Consider the following 22,241-nt stretch of genomic DNA (forward strand, 5'->3'; position numbering starts at 1 on the left):
TAACCTTTCATGTTACTCTTGGATTTGTCAGTTTGCTTGCCTGTGGGGGTTTGGGCCTGCTGCCCCTGCCCACTGGAAGAGGCGGCTTGCTGTGCTGCTTTCTGCTTTAACATTGTCCAGTCGAATGTGTAGTCATATTGGTGGTTCAGGGTCCTAGAAGACAAGAAAACACTTACTGCAACACGTGACTATCTTCATGTGACTATCAAGCCAGTCTGAAAATGGAACTAAAAGGTAATTGCCTTTGTAAAGCACTTTGAAGATGAGCATTAAATGCTAAATAATAATTTAAAAGAAATCCTGAAGTAAGCCTGAAAGCCATTTGGCAAATCTGTGTGTGTGAGAGAAGGAGACATTTGTATCCATAAAACTACTGCAAAACCCAGAATCTTCTGCCTCTACTGAAGTAATGATTCTTCCTTTATACTCTTACCTATATGTAGCCCAAATGCTCACAGCACCCAAAAGCCCCCCATTGATTCCTCTCATGATTCAATCCCATATCCTCTGTCACAGAGTTGCTGGAAATGGTGGAATGCAGGACAATTTCAGCCATTTTGTAAGCAGAGGATAAAGAGGAATCAAAGTCACTGATCCAAGAATGTTGGAACAGAGAAAACAGAAAAGATTCTCTTCTTTCACAGCAAGTTTAATATTCTGTCACATAGCTCACTTTAGCTGTAGTTTCACTCTACTTCTAATTTTAAATTATTTGTTTAAGAAAACAGATGTCTCCCTCAGTCCAGGAGCTTTTTTTTTTTTTTTTTTTTTTTTAACTCAGCTCTAAATAAGAAGCAGTTATTCATCAGTGCTGTCAGCATGAGATTTCCAGACTATGCTATAATTGAGACCTACCTGAAAAGAATACGGAATAATTGCCTCAGATACATGTAATCAGGTGCCTCTTCAAAGCGCAGGCCACGACAATAGTTCAGGTACATGGCAAATTCTGCAGGAAATCCCTGTAAGCAACAGTATTAGTCAAACCCATGACCTGCAATGAGTAGACATTTGAAAGGATTCAGAAATTAAGAAGCCATAGACAATGTTTCAAGGAAGAGCTAAAAATGGACACAGGTCTTAGGAAAATGAAGAATTTAAGTCTGTTTTTGCCTCATTTTGCTCAGGATACTCATCTAATTAGACACCCAAGAATATATCCCTTTTCCTTTCTTAATTCACATGAACTTAATATGATGTATGTTATGTAAAAATAAGGATATCTACAAAAATAGCACCTCACAAATTGAAAATACATCAAATGCTTTATTCTTTTATATCTTTCCCGTTTTATTCTAGTTAATACTTAGTATTTTAATGTCCCAACAGTAGTAGTTATAGTTCTTCAGAAAACTAAGTTACTCATCCAGGCTATTTTGGGTGTATTACAAGTAAAAATAAAAGCTGCTGCTTAATGGTCTTTGCGACTTAATCATGAAAAGTCTCTTACTTTGAGAATTCGCAGCATAATATGAATTTTTGCATCATAAGTGCTGCTTAAATTATTTTATCCATAAGAATAGGTATTATATACCAATGCTCAAATGTAAGAGCACAATGTTGTAAGAGAACACAAGTAGAATTCAATGAATTGGCATACGCAACATTTCATACATTAACTATATAGGAAACCCCTGAGATGCAACCGCCCCGAGTTGCGACCCCGCTCCCCACCATTTTTGTAAGTGCGGAAGAGGCCAAAAACCCCCGACTTGTGTCCTTGGCCTGCATTTATGATAGCACACGACACTGATCATAAATGAGGGTTTGAGTTACGATGCCCTCAACTTGCAACTCTTCCCTAGGAACCATTCGAGTTGCAAGTCGGGGGTTGCCTATACTGTGAATATGCAGGATTGTAGAGTTAGATCTATGGGACTCCTGGAAAATATCTAATCAAGGAAAATAATCTTATCCTAGAGATGGGTAAAAAGACGACATGTATGCCTATGCCTTTGATGGCAGGTGGTGTGACTTCTGCAGCCCCCAACAATGACAGTTTGCAGATCTTTTGAAATCCCAGATAAACTGGATTGGACAATTGCTTTTCTGCAGTCAGATCCCTCAAGTGGGATTCCTCAGGGGTCCATTCTATTGCTTCATCTATTCAACAGATGGCAGACATTGTAAGGAAACACAGGGTCCTGACCTCCCCAGTGATATGAGTGTTCTATTTGTGCCTCAAATACTTTCTGAGAAGAATGTGGATGACATACAACTCAGATAAACCTGACAATGTTTACATGGTGAGAACAAGCAGAACTGGAAAAGGTGAGGATTTCTACTGTTCAGCCACCCAAACTGAGGCTCTGTCATTTAAGGGATCTTGTTGGATTACTTTCTGCACTTACTGATCAAGTAGCCATGGCTAATGGGAGAATACAAATGAGAAGAGAATGTAGTTTATAAAGTGCTTTGATCCTGTGTCCACCACATTGAATAGGTCTTTTGAGTCTGAGGAATGAGGTAAAGTTATTTCCATGTATTCTTACCTTACACAAAACCTCAACAGGAGTTGACATCTTCTTTTCACTAATCTTTTCATACTTTTGCTTCTTTGTTGCAGCCTGTGGAACATGTGGGTCACAATATAAAAAGATGTTGTGCAATTCTGGATTAACAAGGACAGCAGCAAAAAAACCTCACACCAAACTGATGGGGAAAGCCACTGGTGAATCAAAAGGTTTTTTTAAATATGCAATCAAGTCCCACATACTTATTGCAGAGGGAATGAAGGTCAATCTGGTATTAAGATCTGGACACAGTTTAATACCATTTATTGCAGCCTAAGTATCGCATGGCACAACTCGTGTCTTTCTAGCTGCTGTTTTGTCCATTCAGAATTTCCATTAATTCCAATTCCTGAGCCACCCTGAACGGCTTCCTGTGCCTTTTATTATTAAGCAGTCACTACCTTAAGACTGCAGCTAAAGAGTTCTAATGTTTCACAAGCAGAGTGCCTATTGAAACTTTACAGATTGTGGAACTAACACAGACTGAATTGCACAATTCAAATATGAGTAAGAAAACGAAAATACAGGAAATAAGTCTATACTATTCAAATCACAAATTCACCAAGCTTTTACATGACCCTGTGCTGCAAATTAGGGTAGTGAAAATTTACACCTTTGTTAAGCTTAGTGTATGTTTCAGTTAAGACAGTAATTCAGTTAACCCACAAACTATACTTAAATTTCCTTTAAAGTTAGTTATGCCTTCATAACCCACACAGTTAACGAATACCTTTTGATATCTTAGTCTCCCCTTTCCAAAAATGACCATGTCCTGGTATAGAAAGAGTGCTTTTTTTCCAGGCTGATGTAAGCCATTTATAATACATTTTTAAAAAGTGAAATACACATTCTACATTTGAAAGCAGAGGCCTTCTCCTGTCATATCCAATAAAACTGAACTTGGAAAAGAGTGGTCAGAACTGCAAAGGTAATTTTATGCAGGCTAGTAGACAACAGCATCCACTCCCAACTCTTTATGTTTAGAGCTGTGGTGTCCAACCTGTTCTGAAGCAGTAACCATTATAAACGAGCTAGCCACGTGTGGCTAGCATGTTGGACACCATGGGTTTAGAGTCTACAGTAAGACTGCAGACTGCATGGCCTACCTTTAATCCTTGCCACGGTAGACTGGTTCTGTTAAAATACATCAATACATAGCCTAGCGACTCCATATCATCTCGACGACTGTAGAGGAAAAAAATTAGCATAAACTTAAAAACTACAAATGTTATCAGAAGATGAAGATTGCATCAAGGTTGTCATAAGAATCCTTAAACTAGAACCAGTGTCATGTTTGTCCAGACTATTTAACAGTGGCACAAGGATTCAATTAAAAAAAAAAGCCAGGATTAAATTATGCTTCTCCAATGCCACTTTAGAGATCTGAAATTGAGAGCAAACAGTAGTCTGAAAGCTCCAATATTATTTAGTTTTTCAAAGTAAGGAAAATGACTTCCCCATGCAGCTCCTATTTACATTAGTTGTGGTTAAACATCTGCTTAAACTCCAGAAAGCTGAAGTGAAAAATCTTATAAGCACAGATTTCATTAATTTATTTTATGAAATAAATGTCAAGAGTGGATTGGAACAAGAAACTTACACATCCACACCCTGACTGATGTAGCTATGATGACCTGTCAATGATGCACCTACAATGTCAACAGAAGGAGGTTTCCAATCAACTTAATTACCATCATTTGGGGACAAAGTCCCTACACTGTTGGAAAACCCCCTTTCTATATGGCCTGTATAGTTTCTGGAGTGTACACATTAATTAGCTCAGGCAGAAACATGATTTTGTCATGGGGCTTACTGTAGATTCTGATGTTGTTACTAACACATCTAGACAAGGAGCAGTAGCGACCCTTATATTTAATTACTTAACACACTTAAATCACCATACAAAGAGGAGGAAAAAGTTTCAGTGCCACTTGCAGACTGCATTAAGAGAGCTTGCTGCTAAAACATTCTATTTACAATAAACATGCTCCAATACAGCCTTAGACCTTATCACACCAAACACACTACAGGCAGTCCCAGGGTTACGTACAAGATAGGGACTGTAGGTTTGTTCTTAACTTGAATCTGTATGTAAGTCGGAACTGGCGTCCAGATTCAGCCGCTGCAGAAACTGACCGCCAGTTCTGACTTACATACAGAATCAACTTAAGAACCCCAGGCGTCCCCAAGTCAGCTGCTGCTGAAACTGATCAGCAGCTGATTCCAGGAAGCCCGGGGCAGAGCAACTCTGCCTCGGGCTTCCTGTAGTCAGCGCTGGTCAGTTTCAGCAGAAGCTGACTTGGGGACGCCTGGGGCAGAGCAGCTGGGGTGCTGCTGGGTTGCTCCAGTAGCGCCGCTCCTCGGTGCTACTGGACCAACCCAGCAGCACCCCATCTGCTCTGCCCCAGGGTCCAAAACAAAAGCCTGGTCTGCTGGGAGGGGGGGCACACTAGCTGCGCCCCCCCCCCCCCCAGACCAGGGACACGGGGAGCAGAGCCGCAGAAGCAGCGGGGTGCCGCGCCTCTGAGGCTTTGCTCTGGCAAAGTCTCAGAGGCGTGGGACCCCGCCGCGGCTGCCGCTTCAGTCCCGGTGCCTGTGGTCTGCTGGGGACCGTCCCCAGCAGACCACAGGCACCGGGACTGAAGCGGCAGCAGCGGCGGTTCCCCGCGCTTCTGAGGCTTTGCTCTGGCAAAGCCTCAGAAGCGCAGGAACCCGCCCGGTGCCCCTGGTCTGCTGGAGACGGTCTCCAGCAGACCAGGGGCACCGGAGCAGCTTACGAACGGGGCTCTCTCGCCCTGGAGCTCGCAGGTAGCAATCCGCCACCTCGACCTCCGGGGCGAGAAAGCCCCGTTCGTAAGTGCGGATCCGACATAAGTCGGATCCGCGTAAGTCGGGGACTGCCTGTACAAGGATAACATTTCCCTGAATCATTCTTCTGTGAGTATTTAAAGACAGGTGTTACTCACTGCACTGAGGAAGTATCCACTCTACTAGTTTTTTTTTTTTTCCCTTGGCAACATTCTCCCTAAAATGGCAGGGAAGGCTTCTGCCCTTCTATATACCAGCATGCTGCTAATACCTATTTAACTTGGTCTGGATCAACTCTGTCTACCCATAAACCTCAATTCAAACACATCTCCTGCCAGGAATCAAGATGGGAACAGGTTCCCTCCACTCACATTAGGGAGTAACGGAGAGGGGAAGAAAAGATAAGAAAAAGCTGGGAGTGGAAGTGGGGGAAATTAGACCTTGGGAACAGAAGGGGGGGAGAGGATGACTCGCATGACTGGAGCACTGTCATGGAAAGATATAAACTGTTCAGGAAGAACAGGCGGGAGAGAAAAGGAGGAGGAGTTGCATTGTATGTAAGAGAGCAGTATGATTGCTTGGTGCTCCAGTATTTAGAGGGAGAAAAGACTGTTGAAAGTCTATAGATGAAATTTAGAGGTGGAAGCAACAGGGGTGATGTTGTGATTGGTGTCTGCTATAGACCAGGTGCCACATACAGCTTGACCTACTGCTCACAAACAGGGAGGAACTAGTAGGGGAAATAGAGGTGGGTGACAACCTGGGAAGCAGTGATCATGAGATGGTAGATTTCAAGATCCTGACCAAAGGAAGAAAAGAGTAGCAAAATACACACCCTGGACTTCAGAAAAGCAGACAGACTCCCTCAGAGAACTGGTGGGCAGGATTCCCGGAGATGCTTACATGAAGGGGAAAGGAGTCCAGGAGTATTTTAAAGAAGCCTTATTAAAGGCACAGGAAGAAACCATCCTGATGTGCAGCAAGATTGGCTTACCAGGGACATCCTTGGTGAGTTTAAACACAAAAAGGAAGCTTATAAGAGTGGAAACTTACACAGATGACTAAAGAGGAGTGTGTACACACACATACACACACACACAGCTCAAGAATGCAGGGGAGTTATCAGGAAGGCAAAAGTGCAACTGTAACTGCAGCTAGCAAGGGATGTGAAGGATAACAAGAAAGGTTTCTACAGGCATGTTAGCAATATAAAGGTGATCAGCTTTTCCCACATCATCTGTCACTAGGTTACTTCTCTCATTCAGTAAGGGCCCCCCACCCTCTCTGAAGTACTCAATGCTTTCTTTGCTTGTCTTCACAAACAAGGTCAGCTCCCAGACAAATGCACTAGGCAACGCAGTATGGGAAGGAGGTGGATAGCCCTAGGTGGGGAAGGAACAAGTCAGGAACTATTTAGAAAAGCTAAACATACACAAATCCATGGGCCCGGATTTAATGCATCCAAGGGTACTGAGGGAATTAGCAAATGTCATTGCAGAACCTTTGGCCATTATCTTTGAAAATTCGTGGAGAACGGAGAGATCCCGGATGATTGGAAAAAGGCAAATGTAGTGCCCATCTTTAAAAAAGGGAAGGACAATGCAGAGAACTACAGACCAGTCAGCCTTACTTCAATCCCCAGAAAAATCATGGAGGGGATCCTCAAGGAATCCATTTTGAAGCACTTGGAAGAGGGGAAAGTGATCAGGAATAGTCAATATGGATTTAAAGGGCAAGTAATGCCTGACCAATTTGATTAGCTTCTACGATGAGCTAACTGGCTCTGTGGATATGGGAAAGTCAGTAGATGTGATATACCTGACTTTAGCAAAGCCTTTGATAGTCTCTCATAATATTCTTGCCAGTAAGTTAAGGGAATATTGATTGGATAAATAGACTGTAAGATGGATAGAAAGCTGGCTAGACTGTCGGGTCCAATGGGTAGTGATCAATGGCTTGATGTCAGGTTGGCGCTCGGTTTCTAGCAGAGTGCCCTAAGGATCTATTCTAGGGCCGGTTTTGTTCAACGCCTTTATTGAACACCTCATCGCCTTTGTTCAACACCTCATCACCTGGATGAAGGGGATGGATTGCACCCTCAGCAAGTTCACAGATGACACTAAGCTAGGGGAAGAGGTAGATACGCTGGAGGGCAGGGATAGGGTCCAGAGTGACCTGGACAGATTAGAGGATTGGGCCAAAAAAAATCTGATGAGGTTCAACAAGGACATCCATAGAGTCCTGCACTTGGGATGGAAGAATCCCAAGCATTGTTACAGGCGGGGGACTGAATGACTATGTAGCAGTTCTGCAGAAAAGGACCTGGGGATTACAGTGGATGAGAAGCTGGATATGAGTCAGTGTGCCTGCCCTTGTAGCCAACAGGGTTAATGGCTTATTAGGGTGCATTAGGATAAGCACTGCCAGCAGATCCAGAGAAGTGATTATTCCCATTTACTGGGCTCTGTTGAGGCCACATCTGGAGTAGTGTGTCCAGTTCAAGTGCGGTTCCCCCTCCCCCCCCCCCACCCACACTATAGAAAGGATGTGGATGCATTGGAGAGGGTCCAGTGGAGGGGGCTAGAGCGCATGACCTATGAGGAGCAACTGAGGGATTTGGGTTTGTTTAGTCTGCAGAAGAGAAGAGTGAGGGGAGATTTGAGAGCAGCCTTCAACTCCCTGAAGGGAGGTTCCAAAGAAGATGGAGAAAGGCTGTTCATAGTAGTGATGGATGGCAGAACAAGGAGCGATGGTCTCAAGTTACAGTGGGAGAGGTCTAGGTTGGATATTAGGAAAAACTGTTTCACCAGAAGGGTAGTGAAGCACTGGAATGGGTTATCTAGGAAAGTAGTGGAGTCTCCATCCCTAGAGGTGTTTAAGTCTCGGCTTGACAAAGCCTTGGCTGGGTTAATTTAGTTGGGATTGGCCCTGCCTTGGGCAGGGGGCTGGACTTGAGGACCTCCTGAGGTCTCTTCCAGCTCTATGATTCTACGTTTAATAAGATTATAGAGGAGGAGCAGCTACATAACTAGATGTAAAAGACAGACAATTCTGCCATGCAGAACTTACTGAGGTAGAATGGAAAAATGAGCATGACAGTAGTCAGACTATGCAGTTTTTTAGGCCAGACTGCAAAATTTGCTGGTGCTGAAATTTTTTTTTTCCATTTTAAAGCAAGCCCCAGCAAACCCCACTGACCTTGTGCATAGACATGGAGTGCTTATGATTGTATGAAGGTGATGGCAATAGCACTCTGAGCAAACTCTTCCCCGAGCACTAGCAGTGAGGAAGCAGCATACATCTTATAATTTTTTCAAATGGATTCTTCAATGCCACAGCTGTGTAGTACAATTCCTGGAATTTACAGTTTTGTACTTATATTTCCTAATAAAGGCTTCATTAAAAATCAAACATATGAGAGTGGACTCCAGGATATCTGGTTTGTAGAGGATGAGATGATATCACCTTCTATTATACTAGGTATTTATGCTACTTCAGTAACAGCTGTCACTACACTTACAGAGCAAACCCTGCAGTAGTCTCAATTTAGCACTGTAACTGATGAAAGGCTCGGCTGTCAATTGCAGGTCTCCTTCTCTTGATTTATAGCAAAGGATCACTTAGTGGCTTCAATACTGGCTTAATCTAGATGTGTTAGTACTACTTAGAGAGTGGAGTAAGGGAAGTTTACTGTTATACTAGAACGCCAAATACCAATAGAATGCCAAACTCAAACAGCTAAAAGAGCCCCAAAGAGCACAGTTCTTTTTATAATCACTGCCTCTACATTCAGACCTTGACTTACCCAAATCTACCTGGGATTCAGTATATGAAATCCTGTGTTGAGTGTATGTGTTCCCATCAGAAGTTCTAACATCCACCTTCTCTATTTGCCCCAGATGTCTAAAATGTTAGTAAATTGCCCAGAAAGAACTCCTAATTTGCTATTCATGACTGTCACACAAAAAAGCCATAGACGAAGGTGGTCAAGATGGAAACATATGGACCCTTGCTAAACTTTAGTACTAAGCCCCTCCCACTACTTTGAATAGTCAATTATAAGTTTTACTACAACTGATAAGTGCTGCACAAGCTATGCTTTAATAATGTTCAAGCTCTGACTACAGCATGCAGGGAACCAAAAAAGAGTCAGAAGAAATTCTGACTACTTCAGGATATAACCGATTATGGCTTTATACTAGAGTCTTGTAACAGAACTGGGATCCGCATGACCCACTGTGATAGCAGGAGCAGGCAAAGTCTACTTTGTTGTGGGCAAGACTGGAAGGAGGTGTTGAAAAACTGAGGTAATTTACAATCATTTTATTAATAAAGGTTTTGATATTGAAATTTAAAGCAAGGGATGGAAAGATTTGAAGTCTACTGTACCAGGAGCCAAGTATTTTTTTTTTAAACGTGGTTTATGTAATATTTCATTCATTTAGTAGTAAAAGCTGTGTGTGAATTCTGTTTATATATATAAAAATATATTAAATTTTTAGTAGCACAGCAGAACCTGTATCTCCTGTGCAATCTAAAGTTTTTGCAAGTCGGAATGGGATAAAAGTGCAAGAAAATATGGATAAAAAAATCCTGAACAGAGCTCTATTCCAAACTGCTTTAGGCTCTGGAGCAGGGGTGGGAAAGATATACCTCTCACGGATCCGGCCTGCCAAGCCACTGGATCCAGACTGTGGATGTCCCTCCCGGGATCATCAGGCACACACAAGCTGCTGTTTTAAGTGCAGGGCTGCTCTGTGTGACTACTCTGGAGGTAGGGGAAAGCTTTGGGTGATCTCCCCACCCCCAGCACAATCCTCAGCTCCTATTGGCTGGAAGCAACCAGCCAATATGAGGGGCTGAGAGATTGGCCTGGAGCAGGGGTGGGCAATAATTTTTGCCCCGGGGTCATTTAAAAAAAAATGTTTGAAGTAGCCCCGGGCCACCCTGGAAGGGGTGGGGCTACCCACCCGCAGACCATGATTGGTCTGGGGGTGGGGGAGCCCTTTTGCTCCCCCCCCCCCACACCACCACCACTAGGCACCCATGCCCTGGAAAAGGCTGGCACACTCCCCCACCCTGAGGCCATCAGGGCCTGGGGGTGGAGAAGCACAGGAACCCTCCTCCCACCCTGTGAGGAGCATGTGGCGCTTTGAAGTGCCATGGGCTCCTCGCAGGGCCAGGGAAGGGCAAAGGACATTTCATGCAGTTCCCCCGCCCCGAGGCATTGATTGGCCTGGAGGCAGGGGAGCATGCAAAGTCTCCTCTGCTCTCCCCCAAGCCCTGTGAGCAGCGTGCAGCATTTCAAAGCACCACATGCTCCTGGTAGGGCAGGAGGTGGCTTTGGGTGCTCCCCCGCCCCCAGGCCCTAATTGGCCTGGGGGTGGGAGAGCATCAGGGCCTTCACAGGCTGGATCTACCCACTTGGCGGGTCAGATTCGGCCCGCAGAGGACCTTTTGTCCATCCCTGGCCTGGAGGATGGGGTAGTGTAAGCCTCACCCTTCTCCCGCAGTGGAGAGCAGTGTGGAGGGAGCAGGCTGCATTTTCAATGCACTAGGGTGGTAGAAGGCACGAAGCTCAGCCTGCCTTGGGGGTGCTGCAGGGCTTGGGGGCCCTCCTACTCCCCAACTCCCTCCCCAGGTCACCTTCCAAACCCTTTACACCCCACTTGCCTTATATCACAACTCCCTCCCAGACCCCTCCCCCTGGCCAGAATCCTCTCCTGCACCCCCAACTCCTTTCCTGACTCTATACCCCAATCACCCAAGTCACAACCCCATCCTTTACCCAAACTACCTCTCAGACCATCTCCTGCACCCCAGTCCCTTACTCCATGTGCCCTTCTGCACCCTACCCTCCATCCTAGACTCCACACCTCCTCTACAGAAAAGTGGGGCCTTGACCACTTTCCAAAATCTTGGAGTGACCTCCCACTAAAAGTTATTGCCTGCCCCCGCTCTGGAGTGTCTTCTGTTTAAAAGTATCTATCAGGAAAGGGTAAGGAATGGAAATATAGCATCAATTCATGTTTGGCTGAGTTTACTCAACACAAGCTTCTGAATAGCTAGAGGACTGAGCACTCTCTCCACTTGATTTCTGAATGAGTGAAGCTCAGGTATGCAGAGCAATTGATGCATTCTGGCTTAAGGTACAAACTCACACTTTTGGTTGATTAATGAAATACAAATATGCCTTTGAGATGGCCATTCTTCTACCCTTCCAGGAACAGGGGAATGCAGCTATAACTGCAACCAAGTATGCAGAATAACAGAACAGCAGCTGAAAAAAGCATGGGGTACCATGATTTTCCAAATCTTATCTGCAGGTACCAGTGCAAACATAACCTAACGATGACTAGGGAAGACAAAGTGAAAACATCAGCACTAGAAGTCAGCACAAAAAGGCTTCTGAAGCTAGTAAAGAGGTTTTCCCCCCCACTACAGAAACAAAAAAACTGGGCTATGGAAGTAGATCTGCTAATGTTCAAAATGACAACAACTGGTACCAGCACAATGAGAAAAAAAATTGTGCTTTGAATTTTTTTTTTCCAGAACAAGTGTCTCTTTAGCCTGCAAGACTCACTGTAAATCATGGAAGAAAATAAAGAACTTAACTAACTTCTATACTATGACTAGAGTAGGCAGAAAGGTAAGTATTTGCCATGGGGTGTTCACACATTTGAGTGAAAGTAGTTTAGAGACTTAATCTTATGAATGAGGTCAGCCCCACAGTCTTCAGGCACACTGCCCTTGAACTCACCTCTGCTCAATGCCAAGATGTGCATTGATACTGGCATATCGAGCCGTGCCAGTGAGATTTTTGTCTTCTCTGTATGGTATGTGTTGCCTTGTCCTGTTGTCCCGGTACTTTTTGGCCAAACCAAAGTCAATAAGGAATAACTTAAAGAGAAATGAAAATAGGTTATTGCTTCCAGACCAATGCAAGTCTGTGGAAACCCCACCCAGCTTGTACTTAGAGACCTATTGAAACAAATTAAACCAGAGCCCCTTGTTTAAAAGAAGCAAAGTAACATTATCTTACTTCCTCTACAAGTTTTAATAATCAGTTATTTCAAGCCTTTCCTTTTGTCAGATGGAAGGGACGAGATTATGCTATTCAACTGAAGGTTTAGACTTTAAAATACTTGACTACTGCTCTACTCTGTATTACAGGCAGTCCCCGGGTTATGTACAAGATAGGAACTATAGGTTTGTTCTTAAGTTGAATTTGTATGTAAGTCGGAACTGGCTCCAGATTCAGCTGCTGCCACTGAAACTGACCAGGGGCCGACTACAGGAAGCCGGAGGCAGAGTTGCTCTGCCCCCAGCTTCCTGGGATCAGCCTGATCAGTTTCAACAGCTGCTGAATCTGGAGCCTGGGACAGAGCAGCTGGGGCACTGCCCGGTAGGTTCCCACAGGACCAGCCCGGCAGCATCCCAGCTGCTCTACCCGAGGCGTCCCGCAACAAAAGCCTGGTCTGCTGGGGGGGGGGGGGGGGGGGGCGGTGCACTAGCTGCGCCCTCTTCCCCCCCCCCCCAGCAGACCAGGGACACCCGAGTAAAGCCGCCCAGGCGGAGGGACCCCCGCCACCTGGGCGGCTTTGCTCGGGTATCCCTGGTCTGCTGGGGGGGGGGGTCCAGCAAAGCCGCTGGACCCCCCCAGAAGACCAGGGGGACAGGAGCAAAGCTGCCACCTGGGCGGCTTTGCTCGGGTGTCCCTGGTCTGTTGGGGGGGTCCAGTGGCTTTGCTGGACCCCCTCCCCCCAGCAGACCAGGGAGACTGGAAGAAGCTTTTCTTGCCCCGGAGGACACGGGTGGCGACTTGCCACCCGTGAGCTCCAGGGCAAGAAAAGCCCCGTTCATAAGTCGGGGACTGCCTGTATACTGAAGCTATGTCTACACTGTCCTACACTCTGTGTATAGGGGTGTGAACAGCAGTGCATACTGGAGTGCTGCACCAAAATTCCCTTGGGCGGATACTGTGGGTATGAACTAAAAGTTTCTTTCTTTGTATCCACATTAGGGCAAGGAGCACTCCAGCCGACCAGACCAGGTTCTGTCCTAGTGGGCCTGACTCAGGTGCATAGAAGGCAGGGATGCTCCAGCCATGCAGAGCAGTCGTGCTCTGTGGTGGGAGGGGGCTGCTCCAGCCGCTGCCACCGCCACTCCCTGACCGGGCTTCTTTTATTTGGTTAACCAGTTAACAAATTAAATGCGATTTTACATCCTTAATTCACATAGTCCTCTTCAAACAGGACTATGTTAACACACACCAAGGACCTTTTAAGTTGGTGTCAACAGCATTCATATGTAGGAACCACAGCACTGATATGCACTGCTGTTCACACCCTGGTAGTTCGAACTATGAGCAGTACAGACAAGCCATTACAAGAGCCATGTCATGCCATGTGATTATGAAGGGAAATGAGAATAAGGTATGGCTGGTATGCTTTACAAAAATACATTTATTTTGAAGCAATTTTGCACTACATATTTAGGCATTCACCTAATGGGCAGCTCAGCAACTTATAACCATCACTTATATTTTGTGATGTGCTACCGTTTTTGTACTTTAACTGTCACAGCAATCAAAGATCATTTTGCATGTTTTAAAAAGCCAACTTCAACAAAACACATTGCTTATAGACATACATCTATATTTTAAGCTACCAATAAGAAAACAGCAAGCCAAGTACCGAAGAAGCACAAGATGCTTTTATTAAACCCATCTGATTACTAGACTAGAGCTGCTTTATGTAAAAATAAAGATAACAAATTAAGATTTATTTCTACAAAGCCCATGTCCATTAAACTGCCATACTTTTAAAACTTTAATATTAAACAGGCTTAACTGGATTTCGGCTAGTCATATTTTCTTGTGGCAAAATGTCAAGCAGAATTTGGCAGCAAAGAACAAGATTGAGATATATAAAGTGTATTCAGTTTGATTTCTAGAAGAAGCTATAGAAGAAGAAACTGTCATCATATTCAGAATGCTCTTTGGCAGCCTCAAGGCAGGTGTTAAGGTGGCAGGGATAAGGAGCAATGTTTGATGCTGAAGAACTAAAGACATTTTCATCTAGTTTACACTTGTTTTATATTTAAGACCATGATTGCAAAAACTTATCGCACAGATATGCATGAAATTTCCCTCTTCCTTTTCTCTTAAGAAAACTTTGCCTTACTGAAATTTCTTCCAATAATTGGGTTGCTAGCATTTCATCTTCCATCAGATGAAGCCACTGCCAGACTCAAAGTATTTAGAAAAATTTCCATGCTTAGCCATACAACACAGCTACTGGCGACTGAACAGTAAGTGTCAAATTCTTAGAACTACTGGTTTAAATGTAGTAAGACCTAAAGTAGATGCTGTATGTTACATATGTCTTAGAATGTTACAAGTACTATCTACTCTTAACATAGGCAAAATTAAGTGCCAATACAAATTTATAGCTAACCTTTACATAGAAATATAATACCTCTCACAGAACTGGAACAGACCTTGAGAGGTCATTGAGTCCAGTCCCCTGCCCTCATGAAAAGACTCCCCGCATCCACTGTTTAAACTTGAAAGGTTTGTGATTACATTCCCACCACCAATATGATGCTTTGATCACAAAAGCTGTTTGATAGAGTGCCTCCCTTCTAGCAATAACAAACATTTTATGCCTCAAAGGAAAGCCACCTCACTCAATGGCTATATACATTCTTCTAATTGGAACATTTAAACTACACAAGGAATTTAAAAAGTACTTTAATACTTCAAAGTCTCAACTGACATGATGGGCAAATCTAATCTTTGGGGTCTTCAAGTATGTGTAAGTGCAGAAAAGAAACAGCTTCATTTATGGATCAAAATCAAAGGTATAAACATACACAGCAGCAGTCTGTAGTTCTTTGGGCAAATTCTGTATTTCTTTCTTTGAGTTGTGTTACACACAGCATTTTAAAATGCTGCTACTTTAAAAAAAGCTTAGTGGCACGAATTTTATGATATTCCATGTTTCCTACAACTCTAATTGGCCTGCTTCAATGCATATATTGGGATGGTAAAGGCTGTTTTCCCTGCTCATAACTAAAACTTAAAGACAACAATTATTTAAAAATGGACTAATTCAGTCACATATATGTTGTTTTACACTGAGCAAGTAACTGGAATATGTTGTATTCTACTGTAACTTTTTCTCAGAGATTTAACCTAGTCTCCATAGGGAAGGACAGGAAGTTCAGCCACCCCACTTCTAGACGACTATGGATTCAGTGGAATAGAGTAGTATCTTCCAATGTAGGAGGCTGGAATCTCTTCAGAACATGTTCTGACCCAATTTTAACACAGACAGAATCTTTCATCAGATGTCACTCACCACAAACAAAAGAAACATAGAAACAAGTTCAACACCACCTTAATTTAAGGTATAAGAGTAGGGCAGCTGCAAAAGTATAATAAAGATTGCCTTGAACAAAATGTTTTCAGAACTAGATGTCTAATGTCTCAGTCATTGCAGCACAGATAGTTGTTCTGTAGTACAAGCAATGAAGATGATTGCTTCTGCACATTATATAGCAGAACAGTACACCCTTTACCCTTCAACTGATAAGTTGCTTAGTGATTAATTTCCATTTAGGCTATGTCTAGACTACACTCTATTTTCAAAATTCTGTGAATTTGCATATTTTCTTCCAATCTCACTTTCGAAAGCAGATCTTTTGAAAGTAAAAGTAATCTGGATGCAGTTTTTTTTTTTTTTTGAAAACCCCCTTTCAAAAAAATTTATTTATTTTTTTTTTTTTTTAAGGAAAAGATGTTTGTTTTTTTCGAAAAAGGGTTTCCCCCTGAAAAACTGTGTCCAGACTACTTTCACTTTTGAAAGTGAGATCGGAAGATATGCAAATTCCCGGGGAATTTGCATCTTTTCGAAAATAGAGCGTAGTTTAGACGAATCCAGAGTTTCAACTGCATGATTAGAAATAGGCACAAGACCTGCTTTTCCTTTTTAACCATGTGCTCCTTTCCTAGCTGTAAGGAATCCTACACTTCAGATCTGAAAGCAATAGGAAACAAGGGATTGTCAAAGACAGGGGTGGATAGTCCCATTTTATGAGCACACAGTCTTAAGTCTGAGAGCCCTCACACCATTTGAAATAGTGATAGAAATGTAGCCGTGTTCGTCTGGTGTAGCTGAAACAAAAACAAGACTATGTAGCACTTTCAAGACTAACCAGATGGTTTATTAGGTGATGAGCTTTCGTGGGCCAGACCCACTTCCTCAGATCAAATAGTGGAAGAAAATTGGTATATGTAGTTGTGACAATTTTCTTCCACTATTTGATCTGAGGAAGTGGGTCGGGCCCATGAAAGCTCATCACCTAATATACCACCTTGTTAGTCTTGAAAGTGCTACATAGTCCTGTTTTTTGTTTCACCATTTGAAATAGATATACCAAGCAAATACTTTATGGTAAGGGAAACTAAGGGACACGGTCAACAGGTTTTTCCCTTATCTGAATCTGTTCAGATATACAGCATGCACCCTGCAAGTGGGCATATGTACAGCTCAATGCAGCCAAGTCCTGCTGCTACATTGCTACTGGATTAAAGGGGTCAAGACATGCAACAAAGTGAAGCATTACAGATTCTAAACTACAAGTAATTTCTGCATTTGAATATCAGGCATGTACATATAACCCTTTCCACATTTAAGTTTACAGAAAACACTTTATAGTTTAGACAAACGCCACAGGAAACATCTTAGAAATGTCACATGTTTGCCAAGTATGTCTGAATAATGCCAACATAAGAGGTGCTTTTGCAAGGTCTACATTCTCCAGAAACAAAATAAAATAAAATAAGCACATGAATTTGGGGTTGAGGTTGGAATAGGAGACAGTTTCAGACCTGGTTTAATCCTGAGAAAGATGGGTCCTGAGAAGTACTAACAGTCATGCTTCTTTTCCTCTTCCCCACTGGAGATTCTAAACACTGAACAAACAATAGAGGGTGGCAGTGCATCAAACAGTATTGCTTACATTGCAACAATGGCTGGCGCAGACAGGCAACACCAAGGCGTTAGAGAAAGAACAGGGTAGCCAAATGCCATCCTTCTTCCACCAAGCACTAGAGTCTTCCAAAATAGTTAATTTGACAGAATTTGAAAGATGTGGCAAGATAAATTTTGAATACGAGCCACTCCATAATGGCACTGCCTTAAACAGGGATAGTAATGGTGACATTTGGCTCTATCCAAAAAAAGAAAAAAAAAAAGAAAAAAAGAGGAAATTGAAGCTTTGCTTACAAAAGCATTCTTTGGTACCACAAACTGCCCTTCCCCAAAAGACATTCAGAAAAAGTAAATCTTCAGTAAGGAAGAGGTAGAAGGCATTTAGTCACCTTAAAGTTTACTTTCATAAGCATGCAGGGCTTATTTCTAGCAGAGCTGAAAGTTCACCTTTTAAGGTTGGAGCAAACTTTCTCCCAAGTATCCAATTGAGAATAATTTGAAAAATTGATCAGTTAAATATAAATCATGACTACATTTTTAAAAAAAATATAATGTGTTTATAATTGACAGGAAGCTACTGGAACAAGATTACCATGGCATCCTACTCTCTGTGACTGGCATGTCCTTAAGTAGTGTGTATAGGACATTAAATATGTGGCTGCACTTAACTACAAAGAAAAGGAACAACCCACTATCCTATGTGGAAGCAAGTGTTTTTAAAACAGTAGCCACTAATCCAAAATTGAAGCAAAATGTCCATTTTGAATTTTGCTTGGGTAAACTAGCAATTTTACATGTCCACATCAAGAACAGTCTAACTTACTAATTTTGAGTTAGTATAACTCATGCCTGCAATAGGATTTTACACCACCATTTCATGGTGAAGTTCCTTAACACAAATAGCAAAGTGGCATTAACTAAAATTCATGGTTTTCCACTCAGCTGATGTGACTAACACACTCATCCAATAAAATGAGCACAGTAGTGTATTTGAGGCCATTATTCCATATAAAAGTAAAACAAGGAGCTAAGGTGCCAACCCAGCATGACGGTGTAAAAGTGGGGAAAACGGCCAAAAATGGAAGTCAGAAATCAGAGACTGAAACCAGTAAATAAATTAAAACAAGCCATTTTAATTTCTTCTAATTACATTGCCAGGTCTTGCTAGAAAGTTAAAGAACCTGACTGCTTTATAGCAGAGAAAAATAGAGCTCTATAGAGTAAAGTATGAAACTTGGGAATGAGCAAGATTTAACAGCAACAGGATTACATGAAGACTTTACCTTTCAATTTGACTGTTACAAACTTTTCCAACAAAAACAGTTTAATCTCAATGTTCATTGTGCACTGCACCCCTTCACACAGAACTTTGATGTTTCTCATGTTAGCAACCAATTTTGTTTCTAATGTTAATGGCTTCAAGTTGGCATTCATACAGGCAAACAAAGGTAAACATTTTATAGCTAACAGTGCTCAAAGATAGTAAACATCCTCAGATAGCATATAAAGAACAGAAGTGGGAATCTTGCTTCCAATAAAAAGCTTAATTGTGTACATTTGTCCTGAAGTTAAAAATTTCTATTAAGTAGCATGCTTAATGCATTGCCAATGCTGCCTGTCTGCCCGAGCTCAACATAACAATTGAAAATTGTGGGGGAGGGGGGAAAAAAACAAACAAAAAAACCAAGACACATTTCACTCAACAGAACTAGTCATTGAAAACAGCATGCACCTCTGGCTAAATTAACCCCCCAACTCACAAGTTTCAAATTAGCATCTAGGAGTCCCCCAATTTAACTTAAAGTATTTAAGATCCAGTAAGGTTAGTTTTCATATATAATCTTTAAGCATTCAAAACTAATCATCTATATCTTAGCGTTCTCCATCTTGACAGATTTGCTGAATTCAGTTACAAATACATTTTAAATCAACAATACTACCATCTGTAGGCTGACAGTTACTTTTGTATGCTTAATCCTCAAGACTGAAGGTTCCATTACCAATCACTGCTAATTTTTAACACATTGGTGACAGGTAGGTCAGGAGCTCCTATGTATTTTACATCAAGAAAGCAGTCTGGAGCCATGAGAAGATGTTATTTTACATTCAGGAAAAAATGCTAATCTGATATTCACTAACTTTGAATGATGAAATACCATAGTTGAACAGAGCATGCTTAGATAGTTTACACTACAGATTTTTATGTTTAAAAACAATCCTTTCGTTAAGTCCTCATTGCAGGGTAGGTCAAAGGCCCATAGGTCCATGTCATTACATTTATCAATACAGGTAAGGAAATCCCAACCCCTGACATCAAAGAAACTAGATTTAGTCTCTTTAGCATATCCATTTCAGCAATGGCAAACAGTTAACTCAAGCTGAATAGATTTTGAAAAAAGCTAAGTGTGTATCAGAACCATTCTAAAAAGCATTACCCTCCTTGTTCTTTCATGCAAAGAGCATTAGACTAACCTTATTACAGTGACGCCCGATACCCATTAGGAAGTTATCTGGTTTAATGTCTCTGTGTATAAAATTCTTTGTATGCACATATTCAATTCTACTGATCATCTGTAAATACAAGAACATTTAATCAGAATTTAACATCAGAAAAAGCTACAGATCCAAATATTAGAAAAAAAGTACAGTGTTTTAGTTAATTTTCCTCAGGAATGAGTTACAAACTGTTCTTAACACAAATACACTTTAAGAAGTACTCACAAAGTAGATTTATCAAGTGAGGCAACAAACTGAAGATAATCTGACCGAAAGTACAGGTAAAAGTCTCAAATGTTTCACTCTAAGTAGCACAAGTCATATTCATAATTGATTTGTTCACTCATTTAAAAACCTAAAGCAAACTCAGACTGTTTTAGAAACCTTTTCCTGATAATGAGCTGGTTCCTAATTACAGTAACAGTTTGGCTAAAAGGCATCTGAGATGTAACATTCTGGTTATTGCCATTTGTTGGGCAATACTACTAGAGCATTAGGCAAGGTCTATGCTACAGGGATCACTGGGTTTTAGATACAATGTCATTACTATGCTAGTATAACCTATATGCAGAAACAACCTACAGGAATGGTAGGGGTTTTTCCCCCATTGCTGTACGGCACATCTCAAGCAATGGAAGCTATGCCAAAGGAAGCGTGCTTTCATCAACCTAGCTCTGCACCTACCCTAGAGGGTTAGGTTAACATAGCTATTATGCTCGGGCGTGTGGATTTCACACCAAGTGCCACAGCTATGTTAATTCAAGTTTTAAGTGCAGACCAGGAGTTAGTGGAATGTATCCCAATGGCCATCTTTAAACTTACTATACTAAAGTTTCTGAGGTGTAGCATTGTTAGTCTAATTGTAAAAGACACCCCTCCAAAAAAAAAAAAAAAAAAAAACACAAAAAACCCACACCACCACCACCCTCTTCCCTCCCTCCCTCCCCCAAGCAGTCCTCAATACATTTGTTAGTCTCTAACATGCCACAGAACTGTTAGATTTTTTTTTGTACTAAAAAATTCTAAATCCTAACCAGTCATGCATTTAAAGGCATTCCTCATGTTCTCAAGGAATCGAAACCTAACTATTTAGGAAATAACCTTTCCTTTTTACAATTAAAGATGCTGTTACCACAGCAGTCAAAAAAAGGGCTCTCCCTCTGAAAAATGAGCATCAGTGACTAAAAGCAGCTGAAAACAAGGACAATTGACACCTATCTCCACTCAAAGGTTCTAAGCTCCTTGGCTAACCACCTGGGATTTCATGACCATTTGGCAAAGTGACAGCTGCTACTAACATCAGTTGGATAATCTCAGATAATTTTCACTTATATTTAGGGCCATCTAACCCCTGGCACTCAGGGCACCAAATCTGTCACACCCCAAGCAACGTAGTGGTTCTAATTTAAGTGTCAACCAAATTCTATTACAAAACATTTTATGCCTAAATATAGAGGTGAGCAAAGAAAAGCTAGCCATGTCTAAGATACTAACCATTACAGTAAAAGCTCAGCTCCAGAGAGCTGAATTAAGAGAAAGGTTTGGCATTCATGCTTGTGCCTAAAGGACAGCAGTCATCCCCAAACCATTCAGTTCAAAGAAGGATGTAGCAGATATAATTTGATATGTAGTAGCAGGGCTTGACAGAAAAGTCTGCGTACAGCCTGCCAACAATATGCTTGGCTGAAGCCTATTAATGCTTCACTTAAACTGACCCAAATTTTTGACAAATGCTTTTTACGGTTACAAATACTTAACTTTATTTTACTTACAGATAAGAGCATAACTGTATAAGATTAACATTAGCATGGGTAGAATACTAATATTTGTGTTGCATTCTTAGTTCTCTGCAATACTAATCTTAGGTATGACTACCACAAACCTGCCACTATCACAGTTCCTTTTTGTTTCTGTGTGGGTCAAATATTCATTCACTTGATCTTATGGAATACTGAGCAGCACATAATCTAACCTATTTAGGAAGAGCAGTATCGCTTCATCCTAAGTATCTTTACAATGTGAATTTAAATTTTACATACCTGGTCTGCTAACATAAGTACTGTTTTCATTGTGAACCTGCGGGAACAGAAGTTGAAGAGGTCTTCAAGGCTGGGTCCCAGAAGATCCATAACTAGAACATTGTAATCCTTCTCTTGACCATACCACCTGCAATGAAGCAGATATGTCTAAATTACCAAACAATCTGCAGTATTAACAAAGAGGTAACCAGTTAATATTTAAATTCTAATAGGAAGCCAAGTAATACTATGTCTTCCCACTTAAAAAATTAAGATTGTTGAGGCACAAACCCATTGCTTATGTAAAAATCCAATTAACCAGGCAGTTTTACAAAGTGTTTAGTATTTATAAGCAAGCCTTGGCTACCACTAGACATGGAGGGTTTTGTGAGGATAATTTACTTTGA

General features: G+C 41.8%; 1 protein-coding gene across 3 annotated transcripts in view; it reads right to left on the bottom strand.

Moving 5' to 3' along the window:
* The window catches only part of CSNK1A1 (casein kinase 1 alpha 1), a 63,290-nt gene that overhangs the window by 16,857 nt on the left and 24,192 nt on the right, over positions 1–22,241 (bottom strand). Inside the window, exons 3-10 of one of the 3 annotated variants that reach the window (XM_006138105.5) lie at positions 21,856–21,982; positions 19,793–19,891; positions 17,218–17,301; positions 12,082–12,221; positions 3,620–3,698; positions 2,493–2,567; positions 856–962; positions 41–153 (exon numbers count right to left, since the gene is read on the bottom strand). In XM_006138105.5, the coding sequence (XP_006138167.1) occupies positions 41–153; positions 856–962; positions 2,493–2,567; positions 3,620–3,698; positions 12,082–12,221; positions 17,218–17,301; positions 19,793–19,891; positions 21,856–21,982 (824 nt within the window). Of the gene's footprint in view, positions 1–4; positions 154–855; positions 963–2,492; positions 2,568–3,619; positions 3,699–12,081; positions 12,222–17,217; positions 17,302–19,792; positions 19,892–21,855; positions 21,983–22,241 lie in introns of all 3 variants that reach the window. The other 2 variants (XM_006138103.5, XM_006138106.5) reach the window with 2 other exon arrangements.

Source organism: Pelodiscus sinensis, chromosome 16 (assembly GCF_052426305.1).
Source record: "Pelodiscus sinensis isolate ZL-2025 chromosome 16, ASM5242630v1, whole genome shotgun sequence".
Taxonomy (NCBI): Eukaryota; Metazoa; Chordata; order Testudines; family Trionychidae; genus Pelodiscus; species Pelodiscus sinensis.